Below are 24259 nucleotides of genomic sequence, written 5' to 3'. Positions count from 1 at the left end.
AGCAATGTTCAAGTCCTCTGCCATCTCTCTAAATAGTTAATTTGCGGTTATTCATAAACTTTAATTTCACTTTATTGATCTTTTTTTTATCAGTTTTCGATGTCGACGGCCTGCTACTACGTCCACCAATCTCGATGAATTCACGATCCCTTCTGAAGCGTTCATGTCACATGTGAACGACTGCTTTCTTTATACATAGAATATCAATACCAAAACAGTTTCACAACATTTCTAAGGTTAGCGTACAGATGAATCTCTTTTTAACGCAAAATTTAATACAAACTCGTTGTTGCAAATTGAAATACATTTTAAAAAATTGAAAACGCGTTCGGAGGTAGATTTACTCAAGGTAGCGTAACTTTTTCAAATGTGCCAAAATGTGTACAAAAATGCCAAGCAATGGCGATAATTTTGATAGGAATGTTAACCACAGATGTGGCAACCTACAAGAAAAAAACAAAACCGAGAATCATACCATTTGAAGTAGAGTGCCACATTTGTTTGTGTGTATACCAGCTAATCTAAATCTGATATTGTGATTTTTGATATTTATGTATGTATTTGAAACTCGACAGTGGCACGTCCACTCAGGGCCGTAGAGAGCATATCCGGGCCCCGGGGGAAAATTGCAAATGCGGGCCCTTTCCAATTATGTATAATTCATATAATTCGAATTACTCTCGAGTCCGGGCCCCTCTGAGAACTCCGGGCCCGGGGTAAAAAGTCCCCGATCCCCCTCTCGACGGGCCTGCGTCCACTTTCCCAGGTATTATAATATTTTGCTTTCATCTAACAATCATCTTGATATGATATACATACGGACGTATATATTAGTAGGTAACTAACCGATTCCATTACCTATTAGTACAAACTATTAAGTACAAACAACAAGGTTAAATTTTCTTGCACAATGTAAAGACTTGAATAACAGAATCAACGTAGAAAGCGCAGATATTTCTTAGGCGTGCTCTGGCTTTAGTTGAAATAAACTACAAATTTGAACGAAACATACAACGCAAAGTCCATTAAATTTGAATATAATTATGTGTCACGCACTTTCTTCATGTAACGCACGCGCGACATTTTTGTTCTAAATTCTGATTATAAGTTCGAAAATTTGTTGAAAATGTGTACAATTTTTTCACAAATACTGTATGTGAAAATTTTATTTTAATTAAAGACAAAAAACAATTCAAATTAAAATATAAATAAATAATGACGCAGGGTGTATATGCATCGGGTGTTTTTTAGATGCAGTTCTCACGCATCGATATCGATAACTATGGTTTGACATCCGAAAATGGTAAACTGTGTTGACATTTCTGTTCAGTAAGGTTTGGCAAGCCATCATGAATCGTTTAACGCCAGAACAACGTTTCCAAATTGTAGAAATTTACTTTGAAAAAAATATATATTACATAAATTTGTTCGCGAAGTTCATAGAGCGAAATGTTGAAGAAGACGCCGAAATGTCGCTCCGTCGTCGTTCTCAACTTGTTGGCTTTTGTCCTTCGATTACATGGAAAATTTTACGTAACGATCTTGGCTTACGTGCCTACAGCTTGAATAAGAACTGAAGCCAAATGGCCATATAGTAGTTTGAGTTGTTTTTTTGCTGATTTGCTTCATTTAGATTTATTAAAAAAAGTGGTCAAAAATTGGACTGATCGAATGGATCATGTAACTCGTATGCCGGGAGTCATACTCAAATAATGAATGGCATGAACTGATCTAATTTAAAAGTTAATTCCAAAAATATTCCTGTTTTGTATTATCATTTTAAGTTCTGAAGCTTTTAAATACACATCTAATATAAATCGAAACGTTACTGTTTATTGAACTCATACCAAACAGTGTATGTTCGAAGCTGTCAGTGCTGACACCAACAACATACATACATACATGTGTACACCTACATAAGCAGAAATTTCTATTCACATGCCAATAGGCTTTAACTGCTTACTCTTCTGACCAATGAAGGGTACTGAAAAAACTCAAGGCTGAAATATAATATCACATCTGGGCACAAAAGGTGTTCAAAATAGGATAAATTAAAGCGAAATAGCTTCAAATCAAAAATTGTATCAGATGTGGCTTACACTTAACTGAAGTTACGCTCACCAGTGATGGATAATCGAAGTTTCACTGTATTAACATTACGACGATGCAGAAGCTATTGTGTATGAAAAAAGAAAATAAGCTTGTTATCCTTTTTGAAGCTCACATGCAAAGCAGACAATCAAATCTAAGTACACGAAAGGCCTACTGGAAGATATAAACTTATTAAATGACCAAACACTTATTTTTCAGCAACTTTTATAAAGTCTGCAATTTAATTTATTCCGGTTCGTCATAGAACTGCTTATCACAGCTCAGAAAATATGTAAGAAGGACTGTTATCCGCGTTCCAAATATCTATTTCTTCAGCACAGCAACGGCGGGAGCGGCAGCGACAACTGGGGCAGCAGCATAAGCAGCTGGGAAAGCGGCAGAGTGAGCAATAGAGTGAGCTGAGTAGCTGCTGGCGTATGGCGCAACGTAACCAGCATAGCCGGCGTGGTAAGCAGCGGCCACTGGAGCAGCGTAGGCAGCGGCTAAGGGAGCGGCTACGGGAGCAGCATAAGCGGCAGCTAAGGGCGCAGCGACTGGAGCAGCATAAGCGGCAGCAACTGGAGCGGAGTACGCAAGAGCGGCAGGTGCAGCCAACAGACCGGGCTTAGCAGCACCGAAGGCAACAGCGAAGAGGGCGAGGAAGCAGACAGCGAACTGTTGGAAGAGAGAAGAAATGTTTAGCTAATAAATACTAAACTTTTTTTTATTAAATCTTTCATTAAACTTACCAATTTGAACATTTTGTAGGTTTTGGTTTTTGCTGAAGAGTAGACTTCTTTACAATCGAAGAGGTTTGTGAATTATGATGTCAACTGTCAACAAACCCCCGACTTTTATATGAAATTCGAACAGCGAAGCAGCTAACACATTATTAGCATATAGAGTTGTCCCCAAAATGAGCCTTGAAATAACGAAAATAACGGGCTAGTAATACCAAGTAGAAAATGATGCGTCACGGCGTGCTACTGTTGCTACTGGTATTGATTTTCAAGTCGTTTACGTTTAAATTGTTGGTGTACTTTGGGTAAAGTACTTGCGACAATAAAATTAGCATGAACTAAGGTCACTTGCACACCGGTGGACTGTCGTTTTCTTATGCAGGTGGCCGCTTAAACCCTCGCATTTCATGATTTGCCGTGAATAAATAGTCTAATTGTACACCTTAAAGCACCAAACTAATAAATTGGATGTGTGAATAAGGGGCCATTGGCCACCTAGTCATCGATCGTTATTTCAGCTAATCGCATCAGCAACTTCTAAATTTTTGCTTAGATATTTATCGTTCATGCCCAATTATTCAAATTGTGCTCATACTTAAGAATACAAGAATTTTTAGATATCAAAACGATCAGGACGAAGAGAAAAGTCACTATCGATGTGCATGTGTTTGCAAAAGTTCGCATATCTTTCTTGGGTATTATACATCGTATTCGCATTGGTATTCTTTTTATACCCGGGTATAAAAAGGTATTATAATGGTGTTTACATAATGGATTGTATAAGAAATAAAGAAATCGAGATAGACATAAATATTTATGCGTGTCTACCAGTCGATTTAGCTATGCCAGTCCAGGCACAGGATAACCCGAGCAAAAACTGGTATGTCGAGAATTTTTTAAGAGCTTTTAAACATAAAATGTTAATACAAAACAGAAATATTGTTGGAATGATTTTTTTTTTTATGATATGATTTTTTTTTGTTTATTATGATATCTGGTATCCATTCGATCAGTACAAATTTTGACCACTTTTAGTTCCTTGTACTTATATAGGTATTACATTAAGTCGATTGTTAAGCACGCTATATGGCAAGTTGCGCCGCCTTGTTGGAAACGAAAATTCAGTCCAAGAACTATCTTGGTGAAATGAGGTGCTGTTACTATATATGTCGTCATGAATTTTGTATACAAAATATAAGAAGGGCTTGTCGTCATTTCTGCATGCTCATAATTTTTTTTTGTTTTTTTTTTTGGTTTTTGATGCTACTGAAGTAAATAAATGAGATAAAAATAACCTGTTATCGGTTATTAACAGTTGAGTAGCTATTTTGTTCATCATCAATTAAAAATTTCAGAATATTGTAAAAAACGAGCATTTACAGTACATGGAAAATATATGGTAATAAACAGAATTGAAGGAGGAACTTCTTAAGCAGAGATTTACTTCACGGAAAGGCTAAAAAGTCAACTATCTTTAGCATGTGGAAGTGCCGCGATAAAATCTAGAATGATTGGAAAGTTAGCTATAAATGAAGGATAATACGATTTTCTGCACATCCTCAGGTAAATGAATCACTCTTCATATGGTTTCATCAGAAAAGCGCAAATGATTTTCCAGTTAGTGGTCCAATGAGGAAAATTTTAATGTTGATTTTAATTGCAATTCTGGACAGATTCTGCAGATTCTGTAGCGAATTGGCTTCAGTGAACCAACGTCGTATAAATGATTAAATACCACAAAACTCATAAGACTATTCCATGGGTAACACTTTTAACGCGAACCAATCAGAAGTTTTCTATTGGACGATGCCAGGAAAAACTTCTGAGATCTAAAGCGAAGCATGAAGTGGTGACAAAATTATTATACAATAATTAATCATCCAATTTTGTTTATGAATAACTTTTGAACAGGAAAAACCAAAAAAAAAATTAAATTAAAAATTATTTTAAGCTTGTATTTTCGTATAGTGCAGTTGTTTAGTTTATGTAGATGTGGCAAATATTATTGACGTACGACGCCATTTAAAAACGTTATAAATCTTTCGATAGGGTGTTTAATTTTGTGCCACCTTGTATAAATATACCTGACTAAAATATTTAAACCCCTTTTTATGAGTGTACCGTTCACCCAATCTCAATGAAACATGCACCGATTTGAAGGAAATAACTTGCTTAAGGCAGTAATGTTAACCCCATTATATTGGGGGCTTCTGGCATAAAGACCAAAATGTGAAAACCAATCAGCCAAGGGAACTGAATCTTGCCACGAAAACATAAATTGTAAATACAGTACTTACCCAGTGATATGGAAGTACCGGGAATGTTAAAATAAAACAAAACAGTGTTAAATTTTCGGCAAATTTATTTTATCCCCTTCAAAATATGACCCGTCTGAAGCAACACACATATGCCGACGTTTAACCCAGTCCTCCATGCACCCCTGGTAGGCCGACGAAGGGATGGACTTCAGCTCCTTCAGCTCCTTCGTCTCATTCTCTTTGATCTCCTCTGTCGGCTGAAATCTCCTTCCATGAAGCGGTAACTTCAATTTGGGAAACAAAAAGAAGTCGCACGGGGCCATATCATGTGAATACGGTGCTTGCACGGTGGTATTTACTTGTAGTTTGGTCAAATAATCCAGCACAATTTGTGCTCGATGCGATGGCGCGTTATCATCGTTTCCGGCCGGCCAGGCAGACACTAATGATCCGATGGCGCTAAAAAGTGCCAGATGTCTGACAGTCGTGCTAATGCATCAAGGAAAGTAATACGGTAATTTTGAATTCTTGGGAAATTTTTGTAGACTTTGCAGTTAAGTAAAATAACAATTTTTTGCGTTGGGTTCGGTGCTACATGAGAACTATCCATATCGATAACTATGGTTTGTTGACTGTGTTCAAACTTCTGTTTAGTAAGGTTTGCCAAATCACCATAAATCATTTAACGCCAAAACAGCGCTTCCAAATTGTGGAAATTTACTTTGAAAATTAGAAACTCATGTTACGGTAAATAGCGAGCGCTATCAGCCATGCTGACTGAATTAGTGTTTCCAAAAATTAATCAGCTAAACATAGACGAACTATTCAAGGCTCCATTGACGCGATGCAGCCACATTTATTGGAACAAGTCGTCGAAAATAGGACTGATCGAATGGACTATGTAACTCGTAGCCACTGTGGACATATGCCGGATATCAAATTCAAAAATAAATGCCATGAAATTATCTACCAGATTATAATAAAAAAAATTTATTGCAACAATATTTATATTTTACATTATCATTTTAAGTTCTCAAGTTCTTAAAAAAATTCCCGGTACAATCATTATTTACTATGCTCAAAGCTATTGTAATGTAGATAATTTTGCTGTAAAAATGTGAAAAAACTTGCTGTTGATTATTGTATTGTACTAATAACATTTTCTGCATGGCTCCTGAGACCTTTTCTTTTCTTTGAAAAAAAAGGGCAGTGAGCTTATTAGAAAAAAAAAAACTGTTGTTATTGATACACGTTTTTCCGCCTAATAATCCATCAGTTCTTCAGCCTAAGACCCCTTGGTCGTCTTTGGAGCCTAAAAGAAGTTTATATAAACCAGCTAATGATGAAAATTATTCCACAAGAATCGGCTGCGAACCTTTTAGATATGTGCTGTCAATATTACTAATATTATCAGATTACTTTACAACTAAATTACGAAAATAAACTTAAAACCAAGGTGCTGGCGGATAAAATTCTGATTAAGTGTTCCTTCAGCGACCATAAGAACCGTTTCGCTGGTCTAGTAAAAAATGATTCTGATGGAATAGCTGTTGGCCCGAAAGATAATAAACTTTTAAGCGAACTTGTCGAAATTAATAATATAATATAATAATTTTAAACAAGCATGGCGAATATGCAAGGATTGATGAAAATACCTTGTAACCACAGAAGAATGCTCGGACAAACTGGAGTAGCTGCTTGAAGAAAACTCAGGAGATGCATATTTGGAATAGCCCGAAGTTTCAATAAAAATTGAAGACGTTATGAACTCGTTTAACAAATTTACGCTATATTTTATTTTCACAAAGTTTGTATCATTTTACAAAGAATCATGTAAGGCATATATCCAAACGAAACTCACTGATTTTTTACCTGCGCGCACTTTTCTCCAAGGAACAGTAAGTATATACCAAAATTCTCCGAATGATGAGAGAAGCCGATTCAGATCTGGCCGTCCGCCCATCCTTCCATGCGCACGACAACTCCAGCGGAAATGAATGTACGAGTATTTCAATGAAACTTTGTACATATGCTAATATACTTCTCGCCCGAGGTAGGTTGGAATTGAAAATGAATTAAATCGGTCAAAAACCACGCTAACCTCCCATACAATGGAAAATTTTAAAAAGAAAAAAAAAACGAATATCATCACTGTTATAAAGAAAGCAAAATTATTCGCACTTGGTAAAAGAGTTAAACCAAAAAAATAAATACGACAGAAGTAAAATTTTGGATAGCTCGCAGTGCCACGCTTTCTCTTCTTAATTGGCGCAATATCGCGCTTTTGGCCGAGTTTAACAAAGTGCGCAAATCTTCTTTCTTTTTCCTGCTAACCGGCGCCAGTTGGACACATCAAGTAAAGCCAAGTCCTTCTCCACCTGATCTTTCCATCGCAGAGGAGGTCTTCCTCTTCCTCTGCTACCATCAGCTTGTGCCGCATGGAATAGTTTTAGAGCCGGAGCGTTTGTATCCATTCGGACGGCATGACTCAGCCAACGTAGCCACTGGATCTTTATTCAATGCGCTATGTCTATGTCGTCGTGAAGCTCATACAGCTCATCGTTCCATCGTCTGCGATATTAGCCGTTGCCGATGTGCAAAGGTTCAAAAATCTTGCGCAGAATCTTTATCTCAAGCCCTCCAAGCGTCGCTTCATCGGCTGTTGTCATCGTCCACGCCTCTGAGCCATACGTTAGGACGGGCATGATGAGAGCCTTCCAGAGTGTTAGTTTTGTTCGTCGAGAGAGGACTTTATTACTACTTATTTGCCTACTTAGTCCAAAGTAGCACTTGTTGGCAAGAGAGATTCAGTGTGATCCGAATGAAATATTATTGCAAGCCACGCCCACTCCCTATATGCTAAGACTTAATCTTTGTCCGTCCCTCTAATGTTTTGAGCCATAACCCTCATTGTCCATGAGTTTGTGTGAATTCATAAATTTTACAGTAACCTTATTTTCAGTCAATCCAATTTTACTATCAACCCAAGTTTTAAGTTTATTTGCGCAAATTTCAACCTTTAACTCTGCATTTATCCATTGGTTAATTCGCTTTTATACTTTAACTATTCAAATGCCTTTGGATAGATGACGTTATGTATATCCTTAATGGAGTCAAATCACGGCTTCCAGGTGGATATTTGTTTTGCTGTGTGGCATGTCCTATCGAAACCAGTCGGGGAAGTAAAATATAACGATGGATTATTGCTCATTTTCAAAAACAAAAAAACCGGTTCAATGCATGGATGCATTGGCTTCTTCATGATGGCATGACAATTTTGCAATCTCGTCCAGCTAAGTGCTCTTCAGTCCATTGAGCGAATTCCGTTTAAGCGAGAAGTGATTCATTTTATCAAAACTGATGCCATGTCCGACCGACTGTAGCAGATCCTCCTGTCATTAAGCAGAAGGGACTGTAGGATCCTGGTTGGACAGATAACGAGCGAAGCACATGGAAAAGGTAGGCATCTCAGACAGCACACTCTGCCTTGCATGTGGAGAGGAGGATGAGACGGGGGACCACCAGAAGATCTACTGTAGATTTAAACAAAATTAAAAAGAGCACCCGAGTGCAGTTCAACGAATTTAATTTTGCCTGAGTGCTGTACTTGCTAGTTTTCCGACAAAAACAAAGATCCATTTTATAAATATGTACATAGCAATGACACATTTTGCGTTTATGGCTGTGAGACATCCTGCGACTCCTAACTAAATTCTAAAAAGCCTTCAAATTTGACTTGAAAAGCGTTTCACAATTGCATTATTTCCACAATTGCAGAATTTAGCAACTATTGCTCATCAACATCACAATGCAAACGAACGCCAAATACTAATTGCATAATGAATAAACATATTTTTCTTCTCCACAATTTATGTAATCTTCAGCTTTATTTCGTTCGATTCATCAGGATATTATCTATTTCTTCAGCACAGCAACGGCGGGTGCGGCAGCGACAACTGGGGCAGCAGCATAAGCCGCTGGGAAAGCGGCGGAGTGAGCAATAGAGTGTGCTGAGTAGCTGCTGGCGTATGGCGCAACGTAACCAGCATAGCCGGCGTGGTAAGCAGCGGCCACTGGAGCAGCATAAGCAGCGGCTAAGGGAGCAGCTACGGGAGCAGCATAAGCGGCAGCAACTGGAGCGGAGTACGCAAGAGCGGCAGGTGCAGCCAATAGACCGGGCTTAGCAGCACCGAAGGCAACAGCGAAGAGAGCGAGGAAGCAGACAGTGAACTGTAGGAAGAGAGAAATTTTTAACTAATATGTATTACAATTTTTTTATTAAATATTTCACTAAACTTACCAATTTGAACATTTTGTAGGTTTTGGTTTTTGCTACAGATTAGACTTCTTTACAATAGAAGAGGTTTGCGAATTGTGATATCTGTTGTCAACATTTGTTCAGCTTTTATACGAAACGTGTTCCACTAACCACCAACGCATTATTCGCATTTTTAGTGATTGCCTTCAATTACCAAAACAACGGACTTAAATTGCTAAGTAGACAATGGTGCGTCACAGATGGCTACCGACACTAGTTTTCAACAGTTAATGCTAATAAAATTGTTGTTAGTATTATTTTTTTACGTACTTTTAGTGTACTTTCGACAATGAATTTGCATGCATATTGACAAAAACGTTTTTGCTAGGCTGATTATTGATTAAACCCTTAGCCGGTCTGCACTGGTCTTCAATAGCAAAAAAAAAAAAAATCTGCTTATTGATATTTTAAGCCTATTTTAATACGAGTATAGGCCAACGGCTCATAAACACACTATGGGTATTCTTTACGTATTTGATTTACTCAACTTTATTTCATTCCCACCTTTTGATGTTCACGTTAAGTGAATCTTTAAGCGTCAAGTATTTAAGTACTTTATACGCTATTAAATATGATAGGGCTGATGATAAAGGACGTTATACGAGCATATTAAATAATAATATTTCATTAGTATGCAGCTGTGTTTATAAGATGGTCGATATTAAATCGGATCTGAACTTTGGAATATAAGCTACGATGAAATCCTTCGAATAGAGATGCCTGAGGATGTGCATTTAGTGGGATACGCAAATGACATGGCAGCTGTAATAAACGCCCGAAACACTGACGAAGCCAAAAGGAAGTTAAATCAGGTAATGATCCGAGTTCAGACATGGCTAGAAGATCATGGATTAAAACTGGCCACAGAGAAAATAGAGCTCATCCTTCTAACGAACAGACGTATGCCATTAGAAGTAGACATACAAGTATTCGATGCCACTTTATCGACAAAAAGAGTGGTCAAGTACCTAGGAGTGCAATTAGACTAACTCACATAAACCATGCTGCCACTAGAGCTGCCAAAGTAAGCGGCATGTTAAGTAAGCTCATGGCAAACCTTGGAGGCCCAACGCAGAACAAGCGAAAACTTTTAATGGACACGACGAACTCGATTCTCTTATACGGATGTGAAATATGGGCAGATTCGCTAAGGGTGCAATGCCGGCGGAAAACTTTGCAATCTGTGCAACACACCTGCACTCTCAGAGTGGCTTCGTCATACAGAACAATATCAGAAGCAGCGGTGTTAGTTATCAGCCTATAGATATCCCTATAGATATTCTAGCCCAAGAGCGCAAACGGAGATGGGAGGCAAAAAACACAGGAATCCCAGTACCACGGTTCTCCGATATTAGAGTTCAAACGCTCACACTTTGGCAGGCAAGATGGAACTCTGAACGGTATGGTAGATGGACAGCGAGACTAATACCCGATCTAAAAAAGTGGGTAGAAAGAAAGGACGGTGAGGTTAGCTATTACCTCACACAGTTTTTGTCCGGACATGGGTCCTTTCGCAAGTATTTGTGGCGAATGGGATAAGTGAGCCAACCAAACTGCATATATGGAGATACTGAGTATGATTATGCGGAACACACCTTCTTTAAATGTGAGAGGTGGAACGTAGGAAGAACAGACCTGCAAGGAGCTATTGGTATATTTACACCTGAAGAAATTATCGAGAAAAGACGAAGGAAAATGGAATGCTGTCGCAAATTTTGTGGAGGATATTATCCGAAAAAAGAAGCGCGAAATGGAGAGTTATGCTCAAGAGCATCGAGCATAGATTTCTCAAAACAGGCGACCCTGGACGCAGGGTGAGTAAGTAAGTGTCCTTCTTAGGACGCCGTCTTGGCCCTCTACCTCGAAGCATTACGGAAGCAGTCCCAGGGTGGAGGGAAAAATCCAAGATAAGAGGGATATTTTTAGTGGAATCCCCACACACGTAGTAGCGACGGTTACTATATGGTGCGAAGGCATTTTCAACCCAACCTCACCGCCAAAAAAAAAATATATATAAAATTGTGCGGTTTTGTGAGTGCAATTAAAATACATGTTTTTGTAGGACTACAATAAAATGAACAAGGAAAGCCAAATTCTGTCTAGCCCGAGCTTTATTAACCCGCGCATTTTAGTAAAACTTAAATTGGACTTGCTGTTAATTTTGAAGTCAAACCCTACTCATAGATAATAAGGGTTACAGCTTGTAACAGCAAACGGACGTACGAAGATTGGACTTGAGTATGGTTTTTTTTCTAAGTCGAACGAATTAAGATGATTTTTTTCTCTCTAAGGCTCGATCAACATCATTCATGCGCTTTAAGGTTGCCTTGCAAATTTCACACGTTTACGTTGATGATTCGGTAATTGCAGTCAACATTTTTCCATTTATCGTACATATTTATAGTAAGTTGAAAATTATGAAAAAATTATTTTTCTTTATTTTTGATCAAAACTTTGGCTTAATATATTTAAGTACTGGGAATTGTTCAATAAAACGCAAAATAATTATTTAATCATCAAAATTTCTTTTTTCGGCTTCAAAATAGGCTCCATTCGAAGTAATACACATATTCTAACGATTAGTTCATTCATCAAAGCACTTTTTAAATTCTCCTTAATGACCTCTATCGGCGCGGCGATCAAAGCGGCGTCCGCGGAGTGGCAATTTAAGTTTTGGGAAATGGAAAAAGTCATAGGGGGCTAAATCCGGGAATCCAGTTTTTGTTCAAAACAATATGTGCGTTATCGTGCTGCCAGATCCAAGAGTTTTCTTTCCAGAAATTGGGCTGTTTCCTACGCACATTCTCTCCATTCACTCTCAAACGTCGCATAACTTCCAAATAATATTCTTTATTTACCGTAGAACCACTTTCACTTTTGACCGACTTTGCCGTGGTTTTTTCGGTTTCGGCTCATGTGCCTGTCAAACTCATACCCCACGCCTCATCACCTGTTATGATTTTTTTTTTTTGTCGGGACAACTAGCAAATGCAGCACTCAGTTCAAACCGGGAAATGAGGATTGGGTGTGAACTTGCTTTCAATGTGTGACGGGTGTTTGCCTAAAACGTGTGTTACCTGTTATGATGCGCTGGATAAATGTAGGGTCCGAATTCACTTGCTCAAGCATGTCTTCAGCCACCCTCTTCCGATGAATTTTTTAAAGAAATTCAACTCTCTTGGAACGAGTCGAACAGCCGCGCGTCTCATGCCCATGGTGTAAAATGTTCCTAATTGATTTGAGAGACTCGCTAAGGTCACAAGCTACCTCCCTAAAATTTAAGTAGTAGTTTTCCATTTCAGCATTCACCATTTCCTTGACTTTGCTGACGTTTTCATCCGTTGAAGACGTTGATGGACGACCACATCAGGGCAAATCTTCCACGACTTCTCCGCCCTCTGCAAAAGCCTTATACCACTTATAGAACCGTGGTTTTGATAAAGCACACTCTCCATAGGCTTTCTGCAAGATTTTCATCAATTTTGCACACCAAATCCCGTTCAAAACATAAAATTTAAGACAAATTCTTTGTTTGATATTTTTATCCATAGTGAAAACCGCAGATCACACTTGCGGTTGACTGATATAATAAAATGCCAAAAACAAGCTAATTCACACACCACGCTCAAACTCTGCGACACTATAGAGGACAGTTGTACCAACATTCCAGCAAAATTTAGACATACATATGTATGTGTAAGGCGCGCTTTTTAAATGAACAATACCCGATAAGTTTTTGACAGAATGTATATGTTTCTTAAACTAGATTACTTCTTAGTTTCAGTTCCTTGAAATCGCGCAAATTTATATTTATTAAAAACAACATACACTGAGAAATAAACAGAAAAAGGAGTTTTCTATTGCTATATAATCTGAAAATCATCAACAACTGAAACATGGAAGCTCTGATGCAAATTTACATGTAAAACTATTATAGTGCTTGGTATTCTTCCAAATGAATTCCTCCCCACCATATCCTTTACTTTTATTTTTCTAATTTTTATTGTACCCTCTTTTTCAGGTATTTCTAATAAGGATTCTGGAGATCGATTTGAAATTCAGTGATATGAAATAATTTAATTAATATTTCTTACCACATGAAAATAATACACCGAGTGTTATATTAAATAACATATTAAAGTGTTTATAATTCTTGTGCATTCAACTTTTGGGTCTAAATTTGCGTGCGCGCTGGGCACGGTAGTCGCGGCAGCCTTTCAGATATGCGGTTTTTTAAGACCTTCGAGTAAATGTGTAAGTCAAATCACATCAAAATTTTATAATATTAGTTTATGGAAAAAGAAATCCTTTATTTTCTCGGTAGGTGGTAACTTTTTTAAAGTTAATTTTATATTAATTTGTTTAAAATTTTTGACGTCAAAGTGGAGTCCTTAAAAAAGATGAGTTCGTTCGGGGAAGCACACAGCCTTCCAAAGTCATCTGAAATAAAAAATTTAAAGAGATTATTATTCTGTAGACTTTATTTTAGGTTCCTAATCTAAAATATACATAAAAATAAAAAACAAAAACAAAATGGCGGACTTGTGAGAAAAGTTCTCAAAATCTAATTTTTTTTCTTCCTAAATTGTTTAAATTAAATAGTTTATTATTAAAAAATTAAATGTTTTATAGGTCCGGGATCTAGATATGTGTGTCTAGAATAACGGATGCATATTCGGTGCATTTTACAGGTTTTCTTTGATAAAGACGGAAATGCAAGCCGGGCCGCTGAAATTGTGAATGGTGTTTATGATGGCAATACTGTAACAGCCAATTAAGTGGAATTTTGCTGTAAGAAGCTCCATGTTTGGGTGCCACACCAATTAACACCAACAAACATGATGAAACGTATTTTCAATCGCAGAACCTTGACCAAACGGAATGAAATCGCCCTTTTCTGAAACGGATGGTGACTGAGGATGAGAGCTGAGTCACATGTAGCATGGACCAAGCATGGTGGAGCAGCTTAAGCAGCGGCCAATGGCAATGGGAAGGTTCTGCTGTGTATTTGGTGAGGTTGAAAGGAGTCATTTATTATGAGTTGCTTCCATTTGGGCAAACGCTAAATTCAGATCTCTACTGTAAACAAGTGGACCGTTTGAAGCTAGCGATTGGGCAGAAACGACCAAAATTGGCTAACAGAACAGGTGAGGTATTCAAAAACTCCGGGAACTTGATTGAGAAGTTTTAATGCATCCATCATATAGTTCGGACCTGGCACCAAGCGTTGCCACCTTTTTCTCTCATTGGAAAACTTCCTCTTTGATAATAAATTGGTATCACGAGAAGTTTGTGAAAATCAATTACTCGAGTTCTTCGCAAATAGGGATCAAAAGTTCTATGACGGAGGCATTATGAAGATATCTTTAAAATGGCAATAAACTATACAAGAAAACGGTGCGTATTTTACCCAAATCGGAGAACCCGAAACATCTTAAATAAAGTTTTGAATTCTACGCAGAAATAATAATGATAAGACTGGCAAACGTGGTAGTAAGTGCTTTTCTACTATATTTCATATTTTTTTGCTTTGCTAAGTAAAAGTAGAGCATATAGAAATGTGTACATCGGACCGTTTCCTTGTGCGGCGGGGTCAATGGCTCTGTAATTAATTTTTTATGAGTCGAAAATTTAAATTACTTAAGCTCCAAACTGAGCCACTTACAGTTATTGTAGTATATACGATATATAAAGCACTAACATTTTAGGAAAGAAATAATGGATACATTTATCTTACGTATGATTTTGTAATTGCTGTTGGTCCGATCTTGATGATTCCTGCTCCTCCTTCTGTCCACTTCTATTAATGTGGTTGGATAGAAGATTGAGTGATCAATTTAATGGGGACATGTGAAGAACGAAAAGGTGAAAAATGAAAGATCGTATATCTATAGTACTATTAAGTTGAATGATAGGCGTGCAACACAATGACAGTCAAAAGGAAACTTTACAACAAGGAAGGTAAAAATGAAATAATTAAAACACAAATTGTTCCATTTGATTTTTAAATAATTTTCGGCTTTTATTTACACTATGTAGTTCGATTCATCAGGATATTATCTATTTCTTCAGCACAGCAACGGCGGGCGCAGCGGCGACAACTGGGGCAGCAGCATAAGCAGCTGGGAAAGCGGCGGAGTGAGCAATAGAGTGAGCTGAGTAGCTGCTGGCATATGGCGCAACGTATCCAGCATAGCCGGCATGGTAAGCAGCGGCCACTGGGGCGGCGTAGGCAGCGGCTAAGGGCGCGGCTACTGGAGCAGCATAAGCGGCAGTTAAGGGAGCAGCGACTGGAGCAGCATAAGCAGCGGCAACTGGAGCGGAGTACGCAAGAGCGGCAGGTGCAGCCAACAGACCGGGCTTAGCAGCACCGAAGGCAACAGCGAAGAGAGCGAGGAAGCAGACAGCGAACTGTAGGAAGGGAGAATAAATTTTAATTAATACTCAATTTGTTTTTTGTCAAATGTTTCATTAAACTTACCAATTTAAACATTTTGTAGGTTTTGGTTTTTGTTGAAGATTAGACTTCTTTACAATCGAAGAGGTTAACGAATTGTGATGTCAATTGTCAACAAACCCCAAGCTTTTATAAGAAATTCGTATTGAAAATGTATTTGCCTAAGCTATAATTGCCTTGAAAGACCTTGAAGTCGATAAAGGTACGGATTTGTACTACCAAGTAGTTGCTGATGCATCACTGCTTGTGATCAATATTGCCATTACAACATGCGAAGAGTTGGCTGCCCTTGCTACTATATACAATTCGTGTGAGTATTTTATTTAGCTTGTTTAGCTTGCCTGGCACGCATTTGCGTGAAGTTAGGTCAGTCACACATCGATAGTAATTCCAAACCTTGCATTTCAGTACTTGAATTGACACTATAAACAAGAAATTGTACTGAATATATTTTTTTTTAGATTTTGGACATTTATTATCAGAAAGAAATCTAATCCAACTATGCCCTGCAAAATATTCTACTTGAGTTAAAATAAACGGTTTGAGTTGAATGCATATAAAAGACCTGATCAGTAGTGTTGGAAACACACATAAAAGCGAGTCGCCCTCACACTAGGTAATAGAAGTGGAATTTTATTCGGTATATCAGAAATTTTACAAAAACAAAATTCACGACAGAAGCTGATGAATAACGAATAACAACTTTACGATCTCCGTATGAAAACTCCTAATATAATTTAGGAATATAAGTTCGTCTCTCCAAATACTTGATTGTGATCTCCACTGTTATGTGATGAGATTGAAATGCATTATTCAATTAAGGGGATAGGTACCTGTAAACGGCCATATTTTCCCTGATTTTCATTAAAATTATTTAAAATGAAGAAGTAAATATAATTTTTCAAAATTGGCATATAGGTAGTTTATTTATACATTAAAATAATATAAATTTTTTTTTTTATATTTTAATGATTTAAAATGGCGGATGTACACTCAATTCATCCAGGAAGGTCGCAACGGGGCTTCTCAATCGGCGGGCATTTTAGCATCGGAGTCAGTAAGATGAATACAAAAAACGAAACATTTTTTTGTCTATTAATGTTATAATTTCTATATGAATTAAAAACAAATGGAAAAAAAATCGCGGAATAAAATGCTTGAAAAAAAATGAGCTTTGGGCGAATTTTCCTACTATTTTTGATTCGAAAAAATTAGTTTTTTATATAGAAAGTAATATCAAAAATAATATGTGTGCAAAATTTAAGGTATATCGATCAATAACTTTTCGAGTTATCGTGTACGCCAATTAAAAAAATATAGTTTTGAGAAAAAGGCGTCTAAAGTTTGAATGCAACGTAACTATACCTCTCCCAGCGCTCGAACACAAGGAATAGAGTCGTCACGGTTGACGATCTATAATATAAGAAATGCTTAAATTTACGTTCTAAAATTTTTTTGACATATTCTTAAAGGATTATATTAACATTTTATGAAAAAAAAACTTTTTTTCGAAATTTTACAAGTATATGTCCCCTTAAATTGGAAAAGTTTATCAAGAAAAACGAGGCTTTTTTCATTCCGATAGTTTTTGGAGTACCTACAGTGGGTCACAGCTTATATGAGGTAGCATACCCCGCAATACTTTGTATAATAAAAGGATTATTAAAACATAAATTAAAACACCACTTTACAAAGTGACGATTTTGATACAAATAATAAATTAATTTCACAAACTTTAAGTCTAAAAAATGTTTAACGAAAATATCGATAACTTAAAATACTATCATGCTTTATACAGTTTAAATTATTCTTAAATAATTTAAAAAATCAGAGTCCCTCACATTAGTCAAAATTTAGTATTTCATCTGAAAGCATTCCGCCTTGGCCCAATGAGTTGATGCGTGACTACCATTCGGAATTCGGAGAGAACGTAGGTTCGAATCTCCGAATCCCACCAAATCCAGGAAAAGGTTTTTTCTAATAGCGGGCGCCTCTCGGCAGACAATGACAAATCTCCGAGTGTTTTTTTTGCCATAAAAAAAACCATTTGCCATTCGGAGGGACCAACCAATTGTGCAACAACATCAATACGCACGCCACAAATTGGAGGAGCAACTCGGCCAAAGATCCAATAAGGATGTAAGCGTCAATTACATATATGTATATTCCACCTTAAGAAGAGCCTAGATCCTGCTTTGTATTGAATTGACCAGCTTTTGTATGCTTTCTGAAGTAATTCCCTCTAGTAGCACCATCTAGAACTGCTTTTTGATCGAAATTTTGTAGCTTCGACAGAAATTTTCAATCACGTTATCAGTAGCCTATACTGGAAGTGTCATCAAATGGGGGCAGGTTTATAGGAGCCGTGATTGAACCTTTTTGCTTTGCCTCATTATCTCGGTAAAATTGGGATTGTCTGCCGGTACCAAATTGGCCACTGGAGGCAATTTCTCAAAGGACACGGTAGCATTTTTGGGCAGTTAACACCATATTTCTCCGAACTTCGGACAGATCTCTCTATCTGCAAACTAGAGTTTGAGGGTCGTACTAAGACAATCTTTCCAAATAGACTGGACTGGAACGAGGTGAAAATCTACACCAAAACTTGCACCTCTATCTTCATTGACGGCTCCAAGATCGAATCCGGAGTCGGAGCGGGGGTTTTCTCTAAACCAGCCAATTTATCTATCTGGGTTCCAGGACATAAGGATATAGAGGAAAATGAAATTGCTGATGAGCTTGCCAGAAAGGGGGCTGAATTGGCCTCAGAGACCTCCTACCCGGTCATCGGTATCCCATGGGCAGTTGCAACTTAGGAATTTGCACAACTTATTTTTCTGGAACATGTAGAAAAGATGGAGTTACATTTCTGAATGTGCTATTGTATTTCGAAAACTGTTTGGCCCCAGTACAATGAACGGAAGAGTCAGAATGTACTGGGGACTCCACGCCATTCAAGTTCCAAGTTCGTAGCAGTGTTTACCGGTCATGGGACCATCGGCCCATACGCGAAAAAATTAGTTTTACCATTTAACCCACATTGCAAAAGCTGTATCAATCTTTCAGAGAAGATGACTGTTGAGCACTTTCTCTGTAAATGTCCGGGTGTGGCAGTTAGACTATTAAGATCACTGGGTGTTCCGTACTTTGACAGCCTGGGGCAGTGCCCCAACCTATATCCCATCAATTTTCTCCATTACATCAACAGCTCTGGCTGGGTGTAGATATCTGCTTATTGGAGATCTCATAATGGAATGAAAATAGGCTTAGGGAGTGGCAGAGTGGTACTTCAACAATTTCGGCTACCTAACTAGACAATTACACACAAACTTGATTTCCTTTAATTATGGCGTAGATCTACATCCTCAACGCAACTTAATAAACAATTATATTATACATGAGCGAGGGCCGCCGTATCATCAGTATCATCATCAACTAGCGATTACAGCTCAGGAAGAACTTTAACTTCGTCCAAAATCCTCTTCCATTTTGCTTGATTGATATCAATATGCCCACAGTTCCTACTCTTACCTTTTTATAATCGGCTATAACTTGGTCTAGCTAGGTTAACTTTGGAAATCCTCGGCCCCGGATTGTGAGGGAATTTATTCACTCATAGGTCCTTAACTTGAATTACCAAATTTATTTTAGAAACAGAAATTGTACATGGTATTACCAAGTAGGACACCCTATCAATGGGTCCTCAGTTCTAAACATAATGGAGTAGATTTTGACATCATCTGCATAGAGCAGCAATTTAGGGTGCAAGAAGCAAGTACTGATGTTATTAAGAAAGATAACGAATACAAACAGGCATTTTAATCCATTTGAGAAAAGTAGAACGAAATCCTCCTCAAGCTGCTAATTTCTTGAGTAAAATCGTAGGGCAAACCCTACCGAACGCTTTCGTAAAGTCTGTATATGTGGTATTCACTTAGAATCCGCCTCAAAACTTCCAAGGCATCCTTAGAAAAAATGGCAAGTTTAGATATCAACAGATCTTTCTTTCACAAAACCTATTTGCCTATAATTTGAATCGTCGTCATAATTAAACACCCAAATTTTTCTATTCCATACTTTATGTAATCTTCAGCTTTATTTTAATCTCGTTCAGTCCATCAGGATATTATCTATTTCTTCAACACAGCAACGGCGGGAGCGGCAGCGACAATTGGGGCAGCGGCATAAGCAGCTGGGAAAGCGGCGGAGTGAGCAATAGAGTGAGCTGAGTAGCTGCTGGCGTATGGGGCAACGTATCCAGCATAGCCGGCATGGTAAGCAGCGGCCACTGGGGCAGCGTAGGCAGCGGCTAAGGGAGCGGCTACGGGAGCAGCATAAGCAGCGGCTAAGGGCGCAGCTACGGGAGCAGCATAAGCAGCGGCAACTGGAGCGGAGTACGCAAGAGCGGCAGGTGCAGCCCACAGACCGGGCTTAGCAGCACCGAAGGCAACAGCGAAAAGAGCCAGGAAGCAGACAGCGAACTATTGAAAGAAAGAAATTTTAATATAACTAATACTTAATTTGTTTTTTGTCAAATGTTTCATTAAATTTACCAATTTGAACATTTTGTTGGTTTTGGTTTTTGCTGAAGACTAGACTTCTTTACAATCGAAGAGGTTAACGAATTGTGATGTCAATTGTCAACAAACCTCTAGCTTTTATACGAATACCTAATTATGCACAAATTATGCCCATTGCCGTGTTCACACCATTGAACCTTGAAGGCACGGGCTTATACTACCAAGCAGGTGCCGAAAGCGTCAAATAATTGAAGAAATTTAACGTTGTAGTTCAAAGTCATTGTTCATATTCGGCAGTCGATCTCTTTACTTACATATACATATTTACTCGTACAATTGATCACCACTTTGCATTTCATTGCCTGTAGTGACTGTTCGAATATTCGTTTGCGGTGCGATCGGTGCTTGCGAAGGGGATGTTAGCGTAATTTTAAAAAGGTTTTGCAGAAATGGCACAGTGTTAACTGGAAATGTGGTTGCAAGGGGTCTCTGATTTCGTTTCGTTTTCGTTTCTGTTTAATTTGGTTATATGGCAAACTTAACAGTTTTACAGAGATTCAATTTTGTTCTTATTGTTTTTTTTTCGCTGAAGGATATGCCAGTTAAAACTCTGCTTGAGAAAGTTTTGACTTTACAATTGTTCCCATCACTTTCCCAAATTATGGGTAGTTTTAACCTAAACCAATTTAGATACTGTATGGCATTAAGTAAGAATGATTGTAGAATCATCACAATAATAATTGTGGGTGTGTAGTTTCCGGTCTACCATCGAACGCGTCCCCGGAAGAAATAAAATCACGCTACGAACCAAAACTGGAAAAGCAAACCCGATAGCGGCTGGCTATCTGGTTAGCGTCTGTGCTTCAAGTTAGAAGCTGTTTATTGCATCTATCAACAAGTATAAAATGAGACCATATAATAAATACAGGGTTTGATTGAAAAGTAATGAGCCTTATTTTTTTAAGCACTTTTATTAAACCTTTTGGCTTCAAAAGCGGTCCTTTCACTGCAAGAAACATTTTTTAAACTCATCCGCCGGAATCGCGTTCAATTTGACTGTCACTGTTTTTTGGATCGCCTCGATAGAGTCGAAACGCCTCCCCTTCAGCTTTCTTTTCAGGCGCGGGAACAAGAAGAAGTCCGGAGGGGACAGGTCTGGGCTGTAGAGAAGGGTCGGGCAGCACCATCTTGGCCAATGCCGGCCCATTGTCGTGATGAAGGGTCCAATTGTTGACGAGGTCGGGCCGAACCCGGGCGACGCGGTTTTTCAGCCGAAGGAGCACTTCTTTGTAAAATGCACAAACTCCTTGTGGACGATGCCTCGAGAGTCGAAAAAGATGATCAGCATGGTTTTGACATTGGATTTCGACATACGCCTCCCGGCGTTCCTTGAACGACTTGTGCCACCGTTTTACCTGGGCACTGGACAGAGGTTGGTCCCCGTAAGCCTCCTTGAGTAGCTCAATGGTTTCGGTGCTCGTTTTGTTTAGCTTTACGCAAAATTTGATCGAGTAACGTTGGTCCACCGATCGCTCCATTTTCGCCACTGCAAAATCCTAACACATTTTTAAAACAGCATTCACGCGCGGAGCGATGTTGACTGTATCGCTGTTGCCAGCGAACTGGGACCGGTTTCTAGTGGAAGGGGAAGGTCCAACGATCATTTTCCCCTACCAGCCGATTTGGTTGAACGCTTGGCAGACGCTCCGCGCGGGAAGGCTCATTACTTTTCAATCAAACCCTGTGTATAGTAAATCAAGCGTCGGATAACTCTTATCTTAATTCCAATCTTACACTTTTGTAGTGTGGCTCAGCTCGGCCCCAGATTAATCATACTCCAGATATAAACAGCAACTCCGAGGATAATAGACACGCCTTTTTGCAGCCACGGACTACTTCGCAAGCAACGCATGTAGCGACCAGCTCGATTGTATCACCAAGATAGCATAAAAAATGGGCACCAGAAATTAACGAATTCTTATTCCTCACATACCTAGAGCTCATCAAACTAGAAAAGTACAGAACGACTTTTAAAAAACGACTACGTGAAATTTTTGCGACAAATATTCGCAAGTGGATGGGCCATAATTACATCACAGAAAGAAGAAAGAAAGAGTTTGCACAGGAAGTAGCTAGAAAATTCAGTATCGAATATACGGAAAACACAGCAAATCACATGCAACCAAACAATCTTCCACAAACTGATGCGAAGGCTGCAGAGAATGCACAGAATCTCCCTCAACCCTGTGAACCCGACACAGCAGGGTCAATAGATTTTGAGAGCTCATACATTAATGAAGAGGAAAATTATGCTAAATGCAAGGGAATGCCTGTGATAAGCCTGCTGTGCCTGCCGAAACTTCACATATCTGCAACACTGGAAGGGTGGGTTGAATATTACAACCTGGTTGTGTTACCAGACATTCTGAACGTAGAATTTAATTTTGAAGAACTGATATTAATTATGTACTTGCTAAAACTATTTCTGAGTTAATCACTAACAAGCGTTTCGAAAAAAATCAACCAAATCTAAAATAAAAACCAGTCCGTCTGAAAAATGCAATAAATTGGCGTAGTTGATAAGATTCGATAAGAGCATAGAAAAGCATCGACGAAAAATTGGAAAAGTAACAGCATTCATAGGTGGAAATATGATACCTTCAGACAATTAAAATGTCAAGTTTTTGTAACTCCATACTGGTTTAAAAAGGTTACATGTACACATGACAAACTTGTCGTGCACTTCATAAACATCGGAGCGTCGGAGAAGAAATACCAGATTTTGCAACGCTTGGCACAACTTACCCTATCAGAAAATACCGGGAATGTTTAATTTAAACGAACTGCGCACGTGGGAACCGAACCATATTTTTTCTTATGTTGGTAAGACTGTAAGACACACATCTGTCAATTTTTAGCGCCATCGTATCATTAGTGTCTTACTGGCCGGCCGGAGATATGGGCAAACAATTCTTGGATTTTGCATAATGATAACGCGCCATCGCACCGAGCTCAAATTGTGCTGGATTATCTGACCAAACACCAAGTAAACACTATCGTGCAAGCACCGTATTCATATGATATGACCCCGTGCGACTTCTTTTTCCTTCCCAAGTTGAAGTTACCACTTCGTGGAAGGAGATTTCAGTCGATAGAGGAGACCAAAGAGAATGCAACGAAGGAGCTGAAGGCCATCCCTTCGTCGGCCTACCAGGGATGCATGGAGGACTGGGTTAAACGCTGGCATATGTGTGTTGCTTCATATGGGTTATATTTTGAAGGAAATAAAATAAATTTACCTGAAATTTAACTCTATTAAACATCCCCGCTACTTTCTGATCATAGGGTACATGATTCCAAAATAAGTTAACACAAGTGACCCTTCCTAATTCAGACCAAACCGTTGTCTGCTGGTTATTTATAAAATATTCACTTCATGCATATCCGGCATATCAAAATGCACAGTCTAATTTCAAAAGAGCAGAAAGAATGTAAAGAGAAATTGATCAAAGATTGATCAATAGTCCTTAGGCAATTCTAAAAACCATAACAGAAACTTTAACGCGGCTTTTATTGATCGGATGAAAGCATATGAGCAGTTCCACATTCTTGACTTATAGGAGTACTTTATCCTTCTAACTTCTACCCCAATATTACAAATTTTGTAGGTAAAATTATAAGGTATTGGAGGACACGAATAAAAATATCCGGTTCTGAAAATTTTCTATACACAAGCGAAATTAATATTCGTAATGGTATGTTCCAGGGTGATTCCCTGAATCCACTTTTGTTTGTACTTAGTATGAATCCTCTACATATTCACAATGAGCTGGCGGGTTTTGTGCTAAAGGGTGGACACTCCGGAAAATGCCGGC

General features: G+C 38.4%; 4 protein-coding genes across 4 annotated transcripts; all 4 read right to left on the bottom strand.

Annotated features, from left to right (window-relative positions):
- Positions 1 to 2415: 2415 nt before the first annotated feature.
- LOC129242964 (larval cuticle protein F1-like) lies at positions 2416 to 2896 on the bottom strand. The gene is made up of 2 exons (XM_054879940.1): positions 2841 to 2896; positions 2416 to 2766 (listed from the first exon to the last, which is right to left on the bottom strand). Exons 1-2 carry the CDS (start codon positions 2850 to 2852, stop codon positions 2416 to 2418), a joined length of 363 nt encoding a protein of 120 aa, XP_054735915.1. The 5' UTR covers positions 2853 to 2896.
- A 6108-nt stretch (positions 2897 to 9004) lies between these two features.
- LOC129242419 (cuticle protein LPCP-23-like) lies at positions 9005 to 9401 on the bottom strand. Its single transcript, XM_054879045.1, has 2 exons — positions 9390 to 9401; positions 9005 to 9319 (listed from the first exon to the last, which is right to left on the bottom strand). Exons 1-2 carry the CDS (start codon positions 9399 to 9401, stop codon positions 9005 to 9007), a joined length of 327 nt encoding a protein of 108 aa, XP_054735020.1.
- Positions 9402 to 15467: 6066 nt separating this feature from the next.
- Positions 15468 to 16127, bottom strand: LOC129240770 (cuticle protein 16.5-like). Its single transcript, XM_054876749.1, is given in 4 exon segments — positions 15468 to 15818; positions 15889 to 15933; positions 15935 to 16025; positions 16084 to 16127. Coding segments are annotated over 4 exon segments (531 nt in total).
- Positions 16128 to 19994: 3867 nt separating this feature from the next.
- On the bottom strand, positions 19995 to 20672 carry LOC129240769 (cuticle protein 16.5-like). Its single transcript, XM_054876748.1, is given in 4 exon segments — positions 19995 to 20345; positions 20418 to 20462; positions 20464 to 20534; positions 20648 to 20672. Coding segments are annotated over 4 exon segments (492 nt in total).
- Between the last annotated feature and the right edge of the window lie 3587 nt (positions 20673 to 24259).

Source organism: Anastrepha obliqua, chromosome 3, assembly GCF_027943255.1.
Source record: "Anastrepha obliqua isolate idAnaObli1 chromosome 3, idAnaObli1_1.0, whole genome shotgun sequence".
Lineage (NCBI taxonomy): Eukaryota > Metazoa > Arthropoda > Insecta > Diptera > Tephritidae > Anastrepha > Anastrepha obliqua.
The sequence above is the reverse complement of the archived record's forward strand: the minus strand, read 5'-3'. Positions and strand labels throughout refer to the sequence as shown.